Source organism: Haliotis cracherodii, unplaced genomic scaffold (genome assembly GCF_022045235.1).
Source record: "Haliotis cracherodii isolate W230 unplaced genomic scaffold, xgHalCrac1.p SCAF_5, whole genome shotgun sequence".
NCBI classification, from domain to species: Eukaryota; Metazoa; Mollusca; class Gastropoda; order Lepetellida; family Haliotidae; genus Haliotis; species Haliotis cracherodii.
Genome location: NW_027266308.1, coordinates 39506500 through 39530559, shown reverse-complemented (window position 1 = coordinate 39530559; position 24060 = coordinate 39506500). Strand labels below are relative to the sequence as shown.

Below are 24060 nucleotides of genomic sequence, written 5' to 3'. Positions count from 1 at the left end.
TATATGAATATGAAACAGATGAGGCCGTCTCACTGGTCTTCTGTATTTCCAGTTCAGGTGGGTAAATTAGTGGAAGGGAACTGGCTATTTGATGATTTTTTAACAAAATCAGATCACCCAATTACGTGAAGTTCAAGTTAAACCTTTGGGCTAAATTACCTTGTTTTGACTTTGCCAATCTGAGCAGAAATTCCGATTCACGTGCATAAAGAAACAGATCAGCAAGAAGGAGAGCGCAACTGGTGCCCATGGAGACGCCTACTCCTGCCTAAGTATCTTATCCCCAAATCTTATACAGATGTTATTAATGTTTGTTGTTTGTTGTTTAACGCCGCAATCAGCAATATTCCAGTTGTATGACAGCGGTCTGTAAATGATCGAGTCTGGACCAGACAATCCAGTGATTGACATCATGAGCATTGATCCACGCAAACTGAATACGATGACATGCTTCAACCAATTCAGTATGTGCCTGACCATCCGATCCCGTTATTCGGCTCCTTCGGCAAGCATAGTCGCCTTTTACGGCAAGCATGGGTTGCTATGACCTATTCTACCCCAGATCTTCACAGGTCAGTTATCAATGAGGAGATCCAACACTTCACATATTGTTTTCTTAGAACAATATTATCGTTTCCGGAGCACGCCTAAAACCATATTCAACATTTTTTCATCAAAAGTTGTTACATGTATTCATTAAGGGCTGAAGTAGTGCCTTTTGCTTTTTAGGATTATTAAGACATGTAATTTCTCCTCTTTCCATGGCAACAAGTTATACTCTGTTCATAGTTGTCAACTTGTACCGTTTGCTATTTAAGGATTTCCCAAAATTTGTTTGTTTCCCGGTTTGCATGGAAACAAGTGAGACTCAGCTGATTGGAGGTAGGTGTCGTTTCCGGGGTAGAACTTAAAACCTATTCAACATTTTTAATCCAAACTTGGTGCATGTATTTATCAAGGGCTGAAGTGATGATTTTTGCTATTTAGGAATTGTTTTTAAACTAATATCTTCCTAACAAAGAAGACACAATTTATGGATAACAACTTCTTTAATTACTGTAAAGGCGACGTTTCGGTATAGATCCTTATACCGTTGTCTAGCAAGACTGAATGAAAGAACATGGTACAAAACATATATAGTAGATGGGGGATTAACAGTAACAACAATAATTGCATACATGAGTGGGATAACATGAGTAGGTAATGTAATGGCAACAGAAGGATAATACTGTAACAACATGATGGAAGGCAATGAGGCATGAAGCCAATTAAAGAGGATGAGTTTACATAGGTGTGTTGATTATTGCTTAATGAGTTCATGGTAGGCGGATGGGATGAAATAGCCTTGATCTCTGTTCAGTGATGGCTTTTGGCGGCGAATGTGGACTGCTTCTTTTAGTTTTCTTTCAGTGAGGTTGTTGGAGAGGATTTGGACGTTTTCCCAGTTGATGTTGTGATTGGGGCAGTTGCTGATATGGTCCGAGATGGCTGATTTACTGTCTGATTTGATGGTTGAAGTTTTGTGCTCTTTGATTCTGGTGTTGATGGGGTGGGATGTTTAACCTACGTAGGATTGTCCACAGTTGTAGTCAATTTTATAAACTACACCTTTAGGCTTGGGCTGTGGTTTGGTTGTGTTTCTACCGTTGGCTCTAAGTAGGGTATTGAAGGAGGTGGAACTGGTAAAGTAGGTGTCAATATTGGCTTGCTGTATATTTTCCTGTGTCCATGGCAACAAGTTTGACTTTGACTGGTGTGTTTGTCCGGACTATCTAAATGTAATAGGTAATCCTTTATGACACTTTGCAGACACAACGACTATTATGTCAATGGTGCCTTTTGCGAGTGACGGATATTCCAAAATTATACTGTTTCAAATTCCATGGCAACAAGTTTGATTTTTTACTGTGTGCATAATGATGTGTACCTGACATAGAAATACAGAGTTCTTAATCCAAATTCCATGGTATTGATTTGATAGCTCAATAGCCATTCTTGTATACAGAGAGACAGATTAGATATACATTCTCTCATCAAGCTGGAATTAAGGAAACAGTCAGAGGATTTGTTCTTTCGAATTTGCGGGGGCCGGGGCGATTTGTCATCTTCTGATGACTTATTCTTTGGGTTGTACCTCTATATGTTGGTGTTTTCCAGACCCGCATCTTAGAATAATAATATCTAGAAGCTGGGAGGGCGTTTACCGCTGCTTATTACCTGCACAATGTCAGAAAACGTCAGTAGAAGAATATGCATTGGTTCAAGCCTTTCAGAAAATCACTATATTTCACCCGTGCGTAATTAGTAAATGTCTAAGTGACACGTGATGCTATTAGCCACCGATAAACAAAACCCATTCTGACAGTAACAAGGCAATGGAAAAAGTCAAAAGGTTACAACTGATTTCTATTTTAGAATGTTTGTAGCGTATATTCTCTCAGAACATGTATGCCCACTGTGTTTGATAAGCAGCACTCATTATCGTATGATATGGTGTAGTATATCGCTAAAGTCTGGAGCCCATTAGGAAGTGCTCGATAAGTATGGCATAACACCAGCACAGGTGGCAGTTTGCCATGGAACGTCACATTGTTTTAATTTTATGTTTTCTACAGTTTCAACAGACATACACACAGGGGATAAACGCTGGGATTTTTATCTTTCCTTCTTTATTCATCTCAGCAGGTACAGCATATATATACATAACATGTCAATAAAAGTGAGGTACAGGGTATTCAAGAAGTGTACAGCATTTCATACATATAAATTCTTGCCTTTTAAGTCAGCGCACTGTGTCAGTGTGTATTACAGATGGATGTTTCTATTACATGTATATTTGACTAAGGTTTGTTCTTGTGCCAGTTTTCTTACTTTTGATCAAAATGTGTTTCCTCCGAATGCAAACTTGTGTTAACAGGACATGAACATCGTGCATACACAAGCTTAAACTGCAAGGGAACAGATAATAGGTTAAACGAAATGACAGATATAACTAACACTGAGCAGGTTTCGACATTTGAGGACTTCATGGATAAAAGAATTTAAGGCGATTTCTTTTCTTTGTTTAATTCCATAGTTGTGCGTACCGTTATACATTTCACAGCTGTGAGTACCGTCATTAGTTTCACAGTTGTACGTACCGTCATTAGTTTCATAGTTGTACGTACCGTCATTAATTTCACAATTGTACGTACCGTCATTAATGTCAGAGTTGCAGTGCGTACCTCATTAATATCAGAGTTGTACGTACCGTCAATAATGTCACAGTTTTAGGTACCGACATTAATTTCACAATTCTACGTACCGTCATTAGTTTCACGATTGTACGAACCGTCACTTATGTCACAATTGTACGTACCGTCATTAATTTTACAATTGTAAGTACCGTCATTAATTTCACAATTGTACGAACCGTCATTTATGTCACAATTGTACATACCGTCATTAATTTTACGATTGCACGTCCCGTCATTAGTTTCACAATTGTACGAACCGTCATCAATGCCACAGTTGTACGTACCGTCATTAATGCCACAGTTGTACGTACCGTCATTAATATCACAGTTGCTGTGCGCACCGTCATTAATTTCACAGTTGCTGTGCGTACCGTCATTAATATCACAGTTGCTGTGCGTACCATCATTAATTTCACAATTGTACGAACCGTCAGTTATGTCACAATTGTATGTACCGTAATTAATTTTACGATTGTACGTACCTTCATTAATTTCACAATTGTACGTATCGTCATTAGTTTCACAGTTGTACGTACCGTCATTAGTTTCACAGTTGTACGTACCGTCATTAATTTCACAGTTGTACGTACCGTTATTAATGTCACAGTTGCTGTGTGCACCGTCATGAATGTCACAATTGTACGAAACGTCATTAATGCCACAGTTGTTGTACGAACCGTCATTAGTTTCAAAGTTGTACGTATCGTCATTAATTTTACGATTGTATGTACCGTCATTAATGTCACAGTTGTACGTACCGTCATTAATGTCACAGTTGCTGTGCGCACCGTCATGAATTTCACAGTTGTTGTGAGTACCGTCATTAATTTCAGAGTTGTACGTATCGTCATTAATTTCACAGTTGTACGTACCGTCATTAATTTTTGTTGTACGTACCGTCATTAATTTCACAGTTGTACGTACCGTCATTAATGTCACAGTTGTACGTATCGTCATTCATTTCACAGTTGCTGTGCGTACCGTCATTAATTTCACAGTTGCTGTGCGTACTGTCATTAATTTCACAACTGTTGTGCGTGCCGTCATTTCATAATTATTCAGTCTAACGTTATTAATGGCATTATTGTTAATGTATATATATGCGTAATGTTCTTTACCAGTTTCATGGTAGTTATTCATAAGGTGATTGAATTCGTGGTTGTTATACAACACTTTAATAAAGCTACCATATGTTGTTATAAGTGTCGCGTTTGTTCCTGGTAACACTGCTACTCTAATCACGGTTGTGAGGCGATGTTATTAATGTCACTTTCGTCACTGTGTGAAATTCGGGAGAATGAGTCGCTCAGTCGTCTAAGGCACCGCAATTCACTTTGCAGATTTGATTCCTAATGATCGTGGGTTCGAATCCTTGTTGGAAGTCATCATATGTTTTTCTCTGTCAGCAACATATCCGTGGTCGTGGGTTTCATGAAACTGGTAACCGTCTCAGACCTACATCAAATCGGGCTTTCCCCCAACTTCAAACTGACACCTCGTGATATAACGGGAAATACCGTTCAAGGCGGCGTAAAATCACAGTCACGGATTGTGAGCAATTCTTTGTATGTGACCCCCATTAAGGTTACACAAAACAAAATTATTTTCTGATTTGGCGTTGCAGAGGTTCAACATTATGAAGACCACGGTTGTTATCCCCGTGACAGAAATCTGAAAGATGATAAATTAATGTCATTTTGACAAGCACCATGTCATATCTGTTGGTTATAACATGCAGGACATGACGGCCAACCGCCTGGTACCGCCCTTGTCAGAAACAGGTTTATCAATGTGTTTACCGTTAGGGGATCGTATTACATACTTACTTCATTTGCCAATAACGTTCTTATTGTTATATGTCTTCAGAACGGTGAAGGTTTATATTTCTGTAGGTTACGTTATCAAGCTTCTGTTCTATCTCCTGTTATATCATATGTTATGACAGCATGAAAACAAGATGGCAAGGGTGGAGTAATAGTTTACGTAAACAAACATGATCAATCGCAGCCTGTCCTGATGAAGGACCGATAACGTTAAACATAAAATTCTACTATTTATTTTACAATTGCCAACAACCATACAAACAGTCGTAGAAGATATATCGTAGTAAACACGTGGAGATGCAGTTGGGTGACAGTGCTGGCAGATATCCCAGTGTGTTCACTTTACTAAGTAGATACATAGTATTTGCAGTAATAAACGGAATATCTCAACGTTAACAAACGTGACCAAGCGTACAAACATTGGTCCTACTATTCCGCAGTTAACTCGCAATCCTAACGTGATCAAAATACTTATGATACTACTTTTTATTCGACGTTTAACAACAGTTTCGACTTGATCAAAATTATTCATATTACTCCTGCTAAATCGACGTTAAACAATATCCCAAGCGTGATCAAACATACACTCAGTAAACTACGGTTATAACGAACTGAAAGGGACCACCAATTTTCGTTCGTAATAACCGTAGTTCGTTATAAGCATATACACATTATATATGCATCTAATGGCCGGGACTAAAAAAATAAGTTCGTAATATCCGTCAGTTCGTTATATGCGTGTTCGTTATAAACGTAGTTTACTGTACTCATATATCTCCTGCTATTTCGACGCAAGATAACAGCCTGAAGTGATAAAACATACTCATTATTTCTGCTAGTTTGGCGTTAAATAAATGCGACAAAACTCTTTCCAAATTCATACGAAGTCACTGCCCAAAGCAGAATCTATTGGACTTTTCCGACTATATCATGAGCATGTTGTATGAATCACTAATTCAATAGTGATGACACCAGGTGTTCCAGGTGTTCTGTCCCAGCGGTAGCACCCGTCACAAACACATGCGAAGGCAAGTCAATTGTTCACCTGTTAAAACCACGAGAATATGTGGTACAAATAAAAACTGCATCAGACATCATTCTTGTAAGTGATGCACCCGATTTAGAAATGTCCTCATCATTTCACCATGACACTTTTTGAAAGCTTTTCTGAGGCCTTGAATGTTGTGACCTTGATCAAACAGCTTCTGCACAAGAGTCATATGACGCTCTTTGAAATCTTGTTAGATAGTGCATGCTCGATTGTATCTCCAAAGTTTGGAAATGTGGACGCAAAAGGCTGGAGCTGGAGTTAAAAAGGGAAGGTTTACCATTGGAAAGTTGAAGTCATCCCTCTTGGGAAAAAGTCTTGTGGAAAGTGTTTTGTCACTCTAATCCTTATGTATGGATCTAAATATGAAACAGATGAGGTGATTTTTAGTTCAGGTGGGTAAATCAGTGGAAGGGAATTGGCTATTTGAGATTGATATTTGTTATTGAACGATATCAGATCATCAATACACCTAAAGCTTAAGTGAAACTTCTTGGCCAAATAACCTTGTTTTGACTTTGGCAATCTGAGCAGAAATTCCGACGCATATGAATAAAAACACAGATAAGCAAGATGAGCGGTGGCACCATTTGTGACGATGGGGATGTCTATTTACTGCCTTAATGTCTCACCCACAAATTTGGCATGGATGTTATGAATGTGAAAATCCAGAATTTCACATATTGTTTTCTCAGAAAACTACAGATGACATTTGCTTTCATTTTACCAAATTGACCTGAACCTCTGAAGATAGATGTGTAACTGTAATAAAAGCCCCATGACATTTTCCCTTTAGTTTGTCGTGTGGGATAGTGGTGTACAAAGATGAAAAAGCAAATGTTATGACAGAATTTAACCGGGTTCTTTTCTGAGATTGTAAAAGCTTGATCATTAAAGAAAATCCTTGGAGTTTTTGAGAATCCACATAGTATTAATTTCACTTGTCTCAAGTGCTTTTCTGTGAGTAAAAGTATGTCCTTCCTTGATTGTATTAAGAGTCACGGTTAAATATTTGGTGATACATTTGCTGGACCCAGCACTATATCTCTCTTTGTATGGATATGAAGCTTTCGAATCCAGTACAAAAGAGGACTGGACTTCAGACCATCTTCAGACCATCAGCCCAAACGTCATCAAACATATTCATATTACTCCTGCTGTTTGACGTTAAACAAGAGCCCAAGGGAGATCAAACATACTCATATTACTCCTGATATATACACGATAAACAACACCCCGAACTGATCAAACATAATCATACTATCCTTGCTATTTCGACGTTGATCAACAGCCTGAACTTGATCAAACATACTCATATTACTTCTGATATATAGACGATAAACAACACCCCCAACTGATCAAACATAATCATACTGTCCTTGCTATTTCGACGTTGATCAACAGACTGAACTTGATCAAACATACTCATATTACTCCTACTTTTTAAACGACTTGTGGAATTGTTACAGGTAGAAATCTTACTCTTCCAAACTCGACGCCTTTACCGCAGTGATAAAACAGAAATGCTGTTCAAAACAAGATTAAACACAACACACACTCACTCTAACCGGTTATGAGCCATTATTAGACTAAACACATCAAAAGCCAATATTTATTACATGCTTGGGGTTTTATAAATACGGCATGTTTGTCTTCGGGCATTTTAAGATAACAACTTAACTGATATGGAACAAGAATTCAGACACTACTCGAAAATAACCATCGTGGTTAGAAAAACACCATCAACAAACTTCCATCGCATTTCACGTTTCTTCTCACCACGTATCTTATTCACAGATTTTATTGAAAATACACTCTTACGATAACACTTATTCCCAGCACTTGCCAAAACCAGAGAACATTCTCAGCACCGTGTGGTATTTAATATGGTTCTATTGGAAAGCTATGAATGAAAAACAGTCTCACTAAACTTAAAACGTGAGTAATTTCACGGAATATTATTCTTGTTATTTATTGTTTATAAAGTAACCTCACCCTCACTGCACTTAGACCGTATGTGAACTGCAGTCTGCCCCTAGACTATACAGGGACACTGTACACAGATTGAGTTTCAGCTTGTCTATAGAGAAGGCTGTATGAAAAGTAGCGCTTTTGTACAGGAGCCAACTGAACAGACAGGTGTTTTCTATATTTGAGACAGAATTATCTCCCGCATAAAAGAGAGGTTCAAATCGAATTTGATCTCAGAAAAGAACGCGATTCTTTTTAGTGAATCAGAGGGTTCAAATCACAATAATACGTTTCTGAATATAAAAACTAGTTTGACGAAATACCGTGAAATTTATATCACCAATGTAGTTTTGCTGGCTGGGTTTCAAATTGAACCCCGCCAAATCTACAGATAACATAGTTATACCTCTAAAATTGTTTTAAACACTCCACCTGTAATTATAACTTTCCAGTATAAGTTACACGAATGCGCCAAAAGAACAAACATGCCATGCCATTTGAAGTTTATGTGAGTGGGTGAGTGTGTATGACACTAGAAATGAAATGTGCGCACTGGATCAATGTGACTTCGGCGTGACGAGTCAACGTATTAACTACTAGGCTACCCCACCTCCCCTAATTTATGCAGGGTTATGGCAAATGTTTTACTTCCGATAATTATTGGTTGGTTGGTTTGTAGTTTTACGCCGCACTCAGCAATATTCCAGCTATAAGACGGCGGTCTGTAAATAATCCAGTGATTGATATCACGAGCATCGATCCACGCAATTGGGATTGATGACATGCATCAACCAAGTCAGCGAGCCTGACCACCCGATCCCGTAAGTCGCCTCTTACGACAAGCATAGTCACCTTTTACCGATGAATAATTATAGTTTAGACATGTTTAGAGTAGAGTGGGGAGGGGATGGTGATAATGAGTGGTATACCTGGTTATTAGTCTTCGCATCCCGGCAAACAACTCGTTTGCCAGATTCAGAATCGATCATTTAAGACATTCGTGTACAGTTCAACATTGCTGAGGCGAAAACAGCCCTCACTATACAGTGGTCCTGGGAACAGAACATATAGTCTGGTAGGTGAATGAGGGCACATAATGCTGTACGTATTGTCGCATATTGTTCATTGTTGTGTCCAATATAAAGAAAACCATATCAACTAACATTCAATTGATCGAAAAGTGGTAGTGAAAGGACAATTCGCTTTTTGACACATATGCAAAATCAAGAAATAAACTTTCAGAAATTGTCAGGAAAGTTATCAATGTGTTCATATAGGCTTATTTAAGAGGTTTTCTTGGAGCGTTTCTAATATTTGAGTGAGTGAGTTTGATTTTACGCAGCTTTTAGCAATATTCCAGCAATATCACGGCGAGGGACACCAGAAATGGGCTTCACACATTGTACCAATGCCGGGAATCGAACCCGGGTCTTCGTTGTGACGAGAGAACGCTTTAACCACTAGGCTACCCGACCGCCCTCTAATATTTGAGCAAGAGCCAGCTGATTATCTTAGTAGAAGTAGATAAGGTCAGTACACATATATGGTAAAAAATCATCTTCGCGCACAGACTTGCTGGTAGTTAGATGTTCTCTTGAAATTAGTTCAGAAGTCAGAAGTCGCGTGTAAGAAAGAACATAGGCTAGTTGGGAGATGAACCTACTGTGTTTATAGTGTCCGCGGTGATGCGGTCGTCAAATCGGCCATTTCGATCAGAGGGGGTTTATTATGATTTGACAACCTCTGATTCACCAATCAGAATCGAGTAATTTTCAAATTCATAGTAGAATGGTTATTTGACGTGTCTTATTATTCACGTCCAAACATTTCCAAGTTTCCAGTAACTTTTAAATTTAACAAACGGCCTCTTGATACTAAACCTACGCTTTCCATCAGAATATATGTTCTTGAACAGCCTATCAATATAATCTTGAATATAATCACCGATAACAAGGACAAAATAAGTATTATCGTTAAAGGAGGACTAAGCTCTGGCCATTTGACCGTCCTAGCATTTTTTATTCATTCAACCCTACTTTGTTCGTTAACTCAAAATACAGCTGTCTCGCAGTGAATGATTACCCCAATTACATAGACATAATGCCTCAGTATCACACATGGTACTGATCACAACATGTAGAACTGTTAATCTCCAAACTGCGGTCCTTGACCGTCTTTAAAGATATATACATAAAGCATTAGCTTGAAGGCTCAAAACTATACTTAAACTATACTTTTTTCAAATCCCGCCACGCCTGACGCTCGGACGAGAACGCCGAGACCATAGCAAGGCCTGATTGTAGATATACCAAACGCCCCTATCATATTCCTCAGCGCTATGGAATCTCAAATAAGTGTCTGTTTCTTCGATGATTCTAAGATCACATCGTGTCCATTGATAAAACATCTGCCTCTTCCTTGTACAAAGCTTCAGTGATAGACATATTGTCAGTGAATGACAGGCCGGAACGATACAGTGCCAAGAAAGACTAGGTCTGTCAATCAAGACAGTGGCTCGGTTCTTCGGGTTTTCAAACACAAATAACTTTTTTATACACTCTAAGTGACAAAATCCATAAACACTATGATTGGGTTTGGGTTTTTTTAAAATGGATAAAACTGTAACATTGTGGAGAATATGTTTCGGATAAACTTTGAACTCTACAGTTTAAGAAAATATGTTATGCAGTAACAGTAAGCAACCTTGTAGGTCATCTTTTCACATTTTTGAAAAGTTGATTAAGACCAATGTATTGTTTATGTTTGCGAACAAATATAACCAAGCAATTGTCAAAGTACAACAAACAAAATGGATCTATCTTCCACTAAAATTCGACAATTTTTTTATAACAGATATGCGTTAGATGTTCAATAGTTTAACAAACATAAAGATGATTGGCCAATCGTAATAATATTTGCGACCAACTACATTTGTAAGGATGAAAAATCACATTTTGACTTTTTATTATATTTTAAAACAACAGTGTCTTCAGAGGCCCAAAATACAATTCATAGGCTTCAATTCATATTTATTATAAAGATACAGGGCATCAAACATTTAGACTCATTTTCTCATATAACTGTTTATTTAATAATTGTAGGTTTTAGACATACTGTCTGGTGAATTGAAAGTAGACATGTATGCTGAAATGTTTTGAAATGATGTTTTTATTACATTACGAACTAACGAGAGAAAAATAAGATACTTTTGTACAGTCCGCACATATGGTGAGCACATATGGTCTTTATGACTTCATAGCACAATTGCATCCTAGCACTAATAAGGGTCCCTTTTCTCCTGGTGGGTCATATTTATCAATCAAAATGGATAGCGATTGACATATAGGGACATGTAGTGGAATTCGTCACCAAGTGAATTTGTATCACATAATATGCATAAGCGATCCTCACGAGATATCCATGTCCATCTACCCGTCTCCATTGGCAATTTGTGGTTACATGTGCGGAAGAAAAGTTCAGGTTGAGAAATATTTAGAGGCAGTAGTAAGTAATTTTAAAATGAAGGGTAGTCTTTTAGATACTTGTAATAATTCCCTTTTGAAGAGTTGACGACAGCACTTTTCCATGACTGGATAAACTGAAGACGGAGGGTATTCTCAAGTTGAAATGAACTGTACGCTATATTATAATCATCAGAGATATCAAACATATACTTAAGATCACAATTATCAACGATACTTTTTATATGATTAAGCCAAAGAAATTGGTTTTGCTTTATTTTATTGTGATTTATCAAACATTTTAACATAAAAAGCTCCATGTTATGTTTATATTGTGAAGGCTGACCAATAACCATTCTTTCAGCATTTTGTATACTGAGCGCTCTAGTTCGCCATATACCATGAAGTTTGGCGTGGACCGTTGTATACTTGCTGCCGGATTTAAGATATTTAAATGTACTTTTTCAATTATTTCGGTGTTATGAAAGTCCCCTATTTCACAACATAAGGGGGCACGGGTGTCCCAGTCGTCTAAGGCGCAGCGATTCGCTGTGCAGAGTTGCGTCCCTTGGGCACGCCAGAAACCTATGATTGTGGGTTCGAATCCCGGTTCGCCCCGATTATGTTTCTAGGTTTGTCAGCACCATACCCGTGCTCGTGGGTTTCACCGAAGTGGTTAACGTCTGAGACCTGCATCACTTCGGGCTTTCCTCCCACATTAAGCTGACACGCCGTGATATAACTGGAATACTGTTAAAAGCGGCGTTAAACCCAACTCACTCACTCACTCACAACATAAAGTAAATTAGGGACAACAATTGTATCAAACGCCGAAAACACGGTCAGGTTAGGTTGGAAAACATATGGGAATTGCTCTCTCTCTCTCTCTCTCTCTCTCTCTCTCTCTCTCTCTCTCTCTCTCTCTCAGAGAGAGAGAGAGAGAGAGAGAGAGGTTGGCAATCAATCATTCGCCAGGCCCAAAACACGATACAGACAATAAGGCCATTCGTCATTCTTAAGTGTATTTGATTGGCTAAGCAAGCTTTCTGTTTTTGCGTTTATGTTTCCATACACCGAAAAAGAAATTAGACGAGGACTACTGAATGGCTGATAATAGAATAGGCGGAGCTTGTGTTACTTCTATTGGGAAGAAGTATATGACATTTGGTGTTAATGATAAAATAAGCAGTCTGTTGATGTATTTATTTGTAAGAAGTGACTTCAATACGTTGTTGCGTTTTTATCGATATAAACGTTAAAGCAGGTGTGCACGCTGATATACACAGTATGCACAAAATTTCAGATAATTATGGCGGGGGAGTAACTGGACTTTTCCTTCCAATAATGGCAACTGTTCAGGAGATCGACCATGACAACATTTCCTGGAGTTGCAATTAAAATAAATAAAAAAATTAAACAGTTCTGGTTGGAGCAGAACCAACAACGAGACTGCCGCGATTTTTCTCATATTTAATCTCATTTTACCTGAGAAAACACATCAAAAACCAACATTTATGACATACTTGAGGTCTTATAAATAGGGCATGTTTGTCTACACGTATACTGAGGTTGAGACCTACTTGTGTTCAAAGTTGGAACAAGAATTTAGACATTACTCAGGGATAAACATCGTGGTTGGACAAACACGCTTCATCTTCCATTGCGTTTCAAGTTTCTTCTCACAACGTATCTTTTTCAAAGATTTTATCGAAAATACACAGATACAAAATACACTTATTTCCAGCACTTTCCAAAACGAGAGAACATTCTCAGCACCGTGTGGTTGTTTATGTGCTATGTGTGAAAAACAATCACACTAAAACTTCAAACGTGAGTAATTACACGGAAAATTGTTCGCTTATTTATTGATATTGAAGTTAATCCATCCTCCTGCACTGACATCGCAGTGAACTGCGGTCTGCCGCTAGATACAAGAACACTTTGCACGGATTGAGTTTCAGCATGTCTATTGGGTAGGCTTGAATACATGACACTTTTTATGGACAACAACTTCTTTTATCCTTTGTCACGACGTTTCGCGGCTACTTCTTGCTCATTCCTTCACCTGATATAGGAGCAAGAAGTTGCTCTGAAACGTCGTGCCAAAGAATAAAAGAAGTTGCTATCCATAACAGGTGTCATGTATTCATGTAACTCCGAAATACCCATCAAAGACTTTGCAGGGTAGGCTGTGTGAACAGTAGAACTTTGTACAAGGGTGATGAAAAAGAGAACAGTGATCAAGTCATATTTTTTAAAATGACAACTATGTCTGCATGAAGAGTGAGTGAGTGAGTGAGTTGGGTTTAACAGTTATATCGCTGTATGTCAGATTAATGTGGGAGGAAAGCCCGAAGTGATGCAGGGCTCAGACGTTTACCACTTCGGTAAAACCAACGAGCACTCGTATGGCGCTGACAGACCTAGTAACATAACCGGGGCGAACCGGAATTCGAACCCACAAACATAGGTTTCTGGCGTGCCCAAGGGACGCAACTCTGAACGGCGAATTGCGGCGCCTTAGACGACTGGGACACCCGTGTCCTCCTTTGTACAAGAGCCAAACTGAACAGACAAGTGTTTTCTATATTTGAGACAGATTTGTTTACCTGCATTAAATGTGAATACATCTCTTAAAGGTTCAAATAGAATTTGATCATGACTTTGGAACAATGTGGGTTTGGTTAAAGAATCGGTTTCAAATCACAATAACACGACAATTGAACAATTTGATGAACTAACTCTGACAGTTATAACACTAATGTAGTTTGCGAATTGATTTCATATTGAGCGCCGCCAAATCTGCAGATAACATAGCTCTACTTTAAAACACAATAATTTTACCTCCTAGTTGTTCTTAACACGCCACCTGTGATTATCAAACTACGCCGGTTTTAACAACATTGCAACATTTTGTTGTCGGAGAATACCAGAAATTGATCATCCTGGCAATTATTCATTCAAACCTAGTTTGTTTATCAGTTAACTCGCAATGGATGATGGCCCTAATTACACAGAAATTATGTCACAATCTCTCACATGGTACCGATTACAACATATAGAACTAAACTTGGGTTCTTTACGGTGTTTAGAGTGCATAGAGCATTAGCTTGAAAGCACTATACTTTAACTATACTTCTTTAAAATCACGCCACGCCTGAGTTTCGGACGAGAACAACGAGACCATAGCAAGATCTCATTGTAGATATAGCCTTCAGCGCCATGGTATCTCAAATAAGTATCTGTTTTTTCATTGATTCTAAGATGGCAATCACATGGTGTCCATTGATAAAACATCTGCCTCTTCCTAGTACAACGCTTCAGTGATAGACATATTATCAGTGAATGACAGACCGGAACGATACAGTGCCAGGAAAGACTAGGTCTGTCAATCAAGACAGTGGCTTGGTTCCTTGGGGATTTCAAAAGTCATTCCCCAGTCTGAAAGCACGGTTAGGTTAGTTTGGAAAATATGCAGGGATTGCTCTTCCGACAGGTCTGGGATCAGCCCCAAAACACGATACAGGCAAAATTGCCATTCATCACTTTTAAGTAGGCTCAAGCTTGAGAATATAGGCAACTAAACACTAAACACTTCGATATTACACAATTAACTAGGTTTACAAATAAACACAAATTACTGCACAGAAATTAGAATGCCAGTACACAATAGATTGGTCGTACAATATTCAATGGCAGCAGTTGAAATGACAATAACAATAACAGTATACAAGTCGACGCAACAGTGGTCAAGTTTCAAAGATGGGCCTTGGCCTAGTGTGAAATGGGATCTTCACACGATAGCTGGTTTTTGATGTTATGTCAGAAGAAATGCCTGACGAAAAGTCAGATGAGGCAGGGACGCGCCCGCTCCTCTTATATACTAGCTTCCAGTACTTTCTACACGGTGCTAGACCAGTCCAGTGTCACTTGAACATCACAGAATATTCCATTCCATATGTTTCTATAATGCTTGACATCCATTGGCATGCTATTCCAGAAGATTACGGATAATTCGAGCATTTAAATGAAATAACTTCCTCACCACTGCTTACATTAAATAGTTCTACATTCCTGACAACTAATCTTTGTCCATATACAATGCAACGAACTTCAACTGAATCTCAACAGAAACAATGTAATGCGATTACAATCATTGTTTAACAATAAATTACACTACCATATAACAACCTGAACAAACACGAGAACACATATTTAGTAAAATTATAGAATTGCATTGGACATCATGTTTGTGTCAAATGATGCGTCAAATGTGGAAATGTCCTCCACATATCTACTATAAAACTATCTGAAAGCTTGACAAAAACCTTGACTGCTGTAACTCTGCGTGAAGCTTAAGGTGACTTGATTTATTGTTAAGTGAAATTTCATAATTAGCAATGTAACTGTTGCATCAGGTAAGACAGCGAATAGTTTGTCCTCTATCTTGGTTTCGTTTGTCACACATGAAGTTTGACACGATGTATGTAAAACTTACTGAGTCGTGAAAATATGTGCGAATTTCAACGTTTATCCGTTGCTAGAAATTCAGTTTTCAGCGTATAAATGTCTGATTTTGTAGTTATGCTCTCTGTATGGATTACCCAATGGGTCACGTCACAAGCAGGATACTTACCAATTGGTGATGACCATACTGCTTTCTCTTGTCACCACAGGTTTTCTTTTTTTCATGTCAGCACACGTCATCTAATATTTTGATATTAGGACAATATACCCAATATATACTGAGTCAAATTAAAAACTTAACATTTTTAAAAGTAATCCCATATATGATATACAACGGACAAATGTATCAGAGAAGGTAATTTTTTATCATTAATGACCAAAGAAGGATTTTAATTAACGGTGGTTACCATAATTTGTTCCAAGCACCTACGGTAATCGGTAATAACATCAACAGTTTAAATCATAAGTCCCAAGCACGAAAATCTGATGGCCCACAAGTTCATTAGCGTGTATGGCCACCATGTGCGTTGACAACTGCCACACAACGACTCCGCATGGACCTTGTGATGCTTGTGAACACATGATTGGGAAGACGACGCCACTGTTGCTGCAAAATAGTGCCAAGATCTTGCAAATTCTGTGGTTGGATCTTGAGAGTGCGCAGACTTCTGCGAAGATCGTCCCAGACGTGTTCGATGGGATTGAGGTCGGGAGACCTTGACGGCCAGTCCATGACGTTGACTCCCGCATTCTGAAGGAAATTCCTTGTCAGAATTGCTGTTTGGGGTCTGGCATTGGCGTGATGGAAGATCAAACCGGGTCCATGTGCTGCCATAAAAGGTAGAAGTTCTGGTGCCAGTACCTGGTCGCGGTAAGCAGCAGCGTTGAGGTTGCCACGGATGACAAGAAGCCTGGAACGTGCATTGCCACAGAAAGCACCCCACACCATTACACTTCCGCCTCGAAATCTGTCAACTTCCTGTACACAACACTGGGCGTAACGTTCATGACGGCGCCTCCACACCCTCGCCCTACCATCAGCAAATCGAAGATTAAATCGGGATTCATCACTGAAGACGACTTGATTCCAGTTCCTCTGAGTCCATTGTAAGTGTCGCTGTGCCCACAATTGACGTTGACGTCTGTGTAATTGAGTCAGAATCGGCCCGCAGTATGGCCGTCGTGCTTGAAGGTGAGCAGTTCTCAGACGGTTTCGCACAGTTTGCGCACTCAGTCTACCCCTAAACAGTTCATTTCTGGTTGATGTAGCCGTCAAAAATCGGTTACGGAGGTAATCTGATCCTTTGCATGTGACGTCACACGTGGTCGACCTGGCCGATGGCTATCAGCGGTGGTACCCGTTTGCTGTAGACGCGTCTGTAAATCATAAACAGTCCATCGACTGCAACCCATCGTCCTTGCGACTTCAGCTACGGACGTTCCCGTCTGCAACATGCCGATGGCACGTTCACGTTGCACATTTGAAAGGCGTGGCATGATCAAATGGCCGTAAAGACTTTTGTTTTCTTGTGTTTTTCTTTTTTTGTTAATGACTGCTAACAAGTATGGCTGAAAACACGTGCGGTATTATGGCCACGTGACCAGTTGCACGTGAAAAACCACTTTTGCCACTTTAGTGCTGTGCACATGATTTTGATCGATTCACCTGCACAAAAACGGGTGTTATCTGAAGACAATACGTGGCCATTACTGTTTAAATACACAATAAGGGCCCACAAAGATAACTGGTCAAAATGTTAAAATTTTAGGATTGTGAAGTTTTTAATTTTTGTTCAGTATATGTTAGTTCTCCATTTCGAGATGCAGGAAGATATGGATGAATGGTAAAACGATATGGGGAAATATGCATCAATGGCGTGTTGCTTGAAGATTTTATTGATGCATTGGTGACGTGGAAGATATGCATGTGTAGTTAGGTGATGTGCGTTTGTGGCTGCTTGTTGTAGCCCGAACTAATGCCCGATTTTAAAGTGTAGACCACTGAGATACGATGCCGCAGTTTAACAGGAATACCCCACTCAGTATAACGACTCCAAGCCGAACAGTTGGTTGCTTTGTTTGTTTAACGTTGTACTCAGTAATATTCCAGCCCTATGACGGCGGTCTGTTAATATTCGTGTCTGGACCAGACAATCAAGTGGTTGATATCATGAGCATCGATCCACGCATTTGGGATCGATGACATGCATCAACCAAGTCAGCGAGTCTGACCACCTGATCCCTTTAGTCGCCTCTTACGACAAGCATAGTCCCTTTTACGGCAAGCATGGGTTGCTGCTGAAGACGTATTCTACCCCGGATCTTCACGGGTCCCGAGCCAAACAGTCCTTCTTTTAGCCCCTTAATGCCGAGTAACAACAAGTGACATCTTTAAGCGTCTTTTGACATGACGTGGCCGGGGATCGAACCCCGGCCGTCCGGTTCCCCCTGCGGACGCTCTACAACTAGACCAAGGAGGCGGTCTGGGGATTTGGGAAGGTATTGCTGAATGGTATTGTAATGTAGGGAAACACGCATGAGTGGCATGGGAATGTGGGAATATATTCCTGGGTGGTTAGGTGGAGAAAGTGAAGGAGAAGAAATGTATATATTGTTAGTGGTGTGGAAACATAAGCATGGATAACATATTAATGCGGGGAAAAACACACGGATGTTTAGGTGATTGGGAAAGATATGAATGGCCGATTTTGAAAGAGGTATTCATGCGTGGTTAGATGTGGGTGGAAGTGTGAATGGATGCACGCAGTATGGTGATGTGAAAATCGAACTGGGTGTCTTGGAAGTAACTGAGTACACCCTAATATTTAGCAAGAAGGTATGATAGCATTTAGTTGATAATAAGAATTGGATGACGTTTAGTACAGATACAAGATATAATGATAACATAATGTCGTCGTTGCTATGAAGATCAGCAGTCAGGATTTCTTCTCCGACGTCAATTTTTTTGTTGCTTCCAGCTGAAGTTCGTGCATTAGGCAAATTTTGAACATTTCTCTGACTGTCGGTACATCAGTGGTCTGATGGTAGCACAAGTGTGGGCGTGTTGAAGAGTCTCTTTAGATATAACGTCATTAATACATAACAAACAGCCATCGTTTATCCTGTCAAAGGGGTTTTACCTTCGCTTGGTCTCTCGACCAGTCGGCAAACAAGGAGTTCAAATAATTGCATACCACTTTATAACACGTATAACGTCGAGTTCAGACATTTTGGTATGTTTTGCTACTGGATATTCAATTATGATTTTTTCTTGTAAACACATAATCTATCCTATGATAATATCCTCACATGATGGGGACGGCGAGTACTTGCTAACGTGGTTTTGGTGTACAAGTAAGTATCAGATCTTAATCTCGGGGAAACACTGACTGGGTAATTGCCATGCACCCAACACTGATCACGAGTCACTGAATATATACTTGGAGCAAGCATGACCTCCTATGCCAAAGAAGATAACGACACTGAGAAGGTCCATGGTAACGAAAGACATATTCAGCATCAATTGAACAATTTGATACAGGCAAACCTCGAACTTCATTTACTCGACATACCGGTTAAGACGATAAGTATCTACTCTCCCGTAGAATCCGTATCGGCCCAATGATCCAATATAGGCACTTCGTTTCTCTCAAACTAACTCGATAAATGTTCGATGGTCCCCAGAGCGTCTAATTAATGTTTGCGCTATATTTTGACATGTAGAGTAACAGTAAAATGATACAATTGTGAGCGATGATTCTGTCTATTAACTTTTTACTGTTAAGGCTGGAAAAGGAAAACAGACAAACATATGTGTAGCAGAGTTTGTGAAATATATAAACAAGTGATTCTGTTGCATTTGATTGGCTAAGCAAGCTTTCATTTTTGCGTTTCTGTTTCCATACACCGAAAAAGAAATGAGGCTAGGTCCACTAACTGACTACTGATTGGTTGATAATAGAATGGGCGGAGCTTGTGTTGCATTATTGGGCTGAACTATATCACATTTTTAGTGTTAATGACAAAATAAGCAGTCTGTGAAGTTAATATTGTTGATGTATTATTTATAAGAAGTGACTTCAATTTGTTGTTGCGGTTTGTTTATTTATGAACGTAAAAGTAGATGTGTATGCTGATTTACGCCGTATGCAGATCATTCTAGATCACTACTGACCTTATCAGGAGATCGACCACGGCAACTTTCCTGTGGATTTACAGTTAAAAAAGCTAATAACAGTTGCAGTTGTCTCACTGGTAAAACGAGATTATGTTTGAGAAAATATCGCGGCAATTCAAAAACCTGCCTTGATGTTGGTAATCTTGCAGAGTTGGCTATGCGTTGATAATATGTCTTGTATAAATAACAGCGACAAAACTTTTCCATATTCTAAGAAGTCTCTTCTAAAAGCAGAGTCGATTGTGCGATTCCGACGAAATCATGAGCATGTGTAACTATCAATTTATAAGTTTATAGTTTCGGTATTGATTTATAGTTTATACCGAAACGTATGACAAAGTCGTGCATGTATGAAACAAAATATATATTTTGGTAATAAAATACGAAATGCAGTGTTATACCCATCAGTGTCTTGTTGAACGCCGCATTTAGCAATATTACAGCTCTGTGACGAGGGCTAAGTATGTGATCAGTGAATGTATTAATGGTTTTATGCCACTTGAAGCTTAAATCTAACATTGTTTCATTTGTTTTAGTCATCTCTTCACTTTCGTTATCTCTCCTTTGTCTTTACTTCCAGTGGCGGCTTTCACCCAGCATGAAGTCCAATCAGCCAAGCGGATGAGTGCCCGCGACAAACTGACACGGGTGTCAACAGCTCCGCTGGGCTACCTGACGAGACAGCCTCCTGAAATGACAGAGACCCACAGAGCTAAGCGATCTGCTGAAGGCGCTTCAATACGTCCCGAAGAATACGCAGAAGAGATTCTTGGACTTAAGGGCGCGGAGAGGTTTGAAACTGTTAAAGAAGTTGTCACCGTCCACGGCGTCACTTTGAGGAAGATGAAAGAACGGTACCGGGACAGGGACGTGTTCGACACCATCGTAACGGTCAAGGTGGACGATGACAACGAAACTATTGTTGATGCTAGTGGTTCTATTGTTGAAGATATTGAAACCGAATTAAAGGACTTTGATCACGAGCTGTCCGACGAGAAGTTGTATGATATACTTATCATCCATAACAATGATGAAAATATCACAGAAAGTATAGGAAATCGTAAGATTGTGTACGATGTGCATTTAGATGACAATAGTACGGCCATCCCAATTGCAATTGTGGAATATCTCATTGAAACGGAGGAAGTGGTGAAGCGACCAATGGCAATCATAAATACAAGAACTGGAGAAGTGATAAAAGCATGGAACAATCTCCAGACGTGTTTCCCCAACGAACGCCACAAGCTCTACGGGGGTAATGAAAAGATTGGTAAACGGGAGTATGGAATAATACCTCAGTGTTTGGAAGTGCGAAAGGAAGGGAATACTTGCTACTTGGAGAATGACCTTGTGAGAGTTGTTGATATGCAGCACACAGAGCTGGAGAACATCACTGAGACTGCAAGCTTCGACTGTGATCAGACCTACAATGACTCCATCAATGGAGCATACTCCCCAGCCCTAGACGCTTTGTACTTTGGGACCCAGATACAGAAGATGTTCCTTGAATGGTTTGGTCATAAGCTTGTTGATGACCTGGTCATGAGAGTGCATTTCTCCAAGAATCACGTGAATGCTTTCTGGAATGGCAAGAATGTGACGTTCGGAGATGGTCGTAGAAGAATGGTCTATCCTTTTGTTGCCCTTGATATTGCAGCACACGAAATTGCTCATGGTTTCAGCGAGCATAACGCGGGGCTGCTGTATGTGAGCCAGACGGGAGGGTTGAATGAAGCCTTCTCGGACATGACAGGTGAAATGGCAGAGTTGTACCTTGACATGGTAGATTGGAGAGTTGGCTACGCCATCATGTGGCCTGAAAGATCCATGCGCTATCTGGATGATCCACCAAAGAACGGAAGATCCATCAAGCACATGAAGAAGTACAAAGAAGGCATTGATCCTCATGGGTGCAGTGGGATCTACAACCGCGTGTTTTATCTCCTGTGTCAAGAATACAGTGATGATCCCAGAGACGTCTTCAGAGTCTTCCTCCATGCCAATAAGATGTACTGGCATCCTCTAAGCAACTTCTCAGACGGAGCGTGTGATATTATGAAAGCAGTTTATGACCTTGGTCAGACGCCAGAGCACTATATCAAGTCCTTCGACGACGTTGGCATTGAGGCATGCGACATTAAAGACCACATTCTCCATCTCAGGCACAATAAAACCCGAAATGGGGTCACCGTTTCCAGATCAATTAACCCAGTGTTTGCCATCGAGGTTCCCGAGTGGGCTAGTTCCTTCTATATCCAAACATCAAGCGGAGGTGGCAAGGATATATTAATTGAACTAATGACTGAATCTTGGAACAGACAGACTAGAAACACTGTGCCTGTTGCTGATGAAAACAACTACCTGGAGTACAATGTAACCAATCTGGATTCCAGATACTTCTTTATCCGGTTCTCGACAAAAAGTCGCATAGCTATCAAGGATGTATCCGTTAGGGCAGGCTACTTCTGCTTGGACTACTACACCCATCGAAACTTCTTGTACAGGGCGTTCTATGCACTGGAGTGTTGGGGCATTGACCTTTGGGCAGGATGAGTCAATCGTAGAAGGAAACATAGACGAGGATTCTACTTAAATACGACTTCTGTTAGCACACTGAAACACTTGCTAACAGACAATATATATACTATGCATTAAATTTGACATTTAAATACCAGAAAGCTACATGATGGATGGTAACGTGAGTTATATGGTAATAGATGAACACCACTTTGAGACCAAAAGGGTGTTACGAGTGATCCTGAAAGTGTTCTTAGTCTGTATTGACTTACGGAGAGGAAAGGTCGTCTGATTTGGTTTGTTGCTTAACAGTTTTAACATAGATTTTAAAAGTACGAAACCTCGTTAATCCAGACAGATCCGGATTGACAAGTTTCCGGATTATAGAATCATGGGTACGGTGTATGTTTCCTTTGGAAACATCTTAAACAGTATCAGATGAGGCGGTCTCATACATTGTAATGATATTTTGTCTCCATTAACTGTTTCTTTATTGATTATTGAGTCTTAAGAACATTTTGGAAGTTTAATGTACTCCCACATTTCCGCATATACTGAATGGCGATAACAAAACGTCCCCAAACTCTGGTAGATATGGGTCATTATTCATACGTTCGTTACATTTTCTTAGATCATGTCTCTAATGAATATTTGGAAAATCACGAAACGAAAATTTGTTTATTGTAATAGTTATTTTATTCAGTGTGATATGCTTGTGTGTTGTTTCTCAATTTAACTAAACGTCATACATTTGCTGCATTTAATGGATCTGAGAAAGATGGAATATTATGTTAACACCAAATGGACTTCAACAGGGCGGTGAACACTGTCTTGTGTCATTTTGAATGACAAAAATGGAATATCCTGTTGAAAGGTTCACCTTGTAGGACATACATTTAATTCAATATTTTCGTATGGTATCTATTCACCAACTAACGCTGTTTCATCTATTAATATGTCAAAGGCTGATATACGAGTACAACAGTTGGGCATTTGACTTTTCCTTTTTCAATTTGTGTTAGAAGGTTGTATATAGATGGATTGATAGATTGGTAGAAAATTGTGTTCTCATTTGAATATTTGATTTTGTGAAGTATGTTATCGTGACTGTTCACTACTGTTTAAGGAAAATAAACACAAGTAAATATTTCTAACTGCTTGAAGTTCCTTCGTTTTCATGTATCGTCATTTTGAATACATGATATTACAACAAAACTATGTCATCAAAGTGTCCTGCATGAACACATGAAAAGTGGAAAAAACATGTCTTACTGAAAACAAATGTAATGTAGAATTATGGACAGGAGTTAAAAATGCCTTACCAAACAAACACATGGAAGTATCCTGGACACTTTGTGTA

General features: G+C 39.4%; 1 protein-coding gene across 1 annotated transcript in view; it reads left to right on the top strand.

Annotated features, from left to right (window-relative positions):
- Positions 1 to 23845, top strand: part of LOC139442942 (elastase-like) — a 31211-nt gene extending 7366 nt beyond the window's left edge. The window contains exon 2 of the mRNA XM_071223866.1: positions 20764 to 23845. Coding sequence (XP_071079967.1) covers positions 20764 to 22736 — 1973 coding nt within the window. The 3' untranslated portion in view covers positions 22737 to 23845. The remainder of the gene's footprint in view (positions 1 to 20763) is intronic.
- Positions 23846 to 24060: the final 215 nt, after the last annotated feature.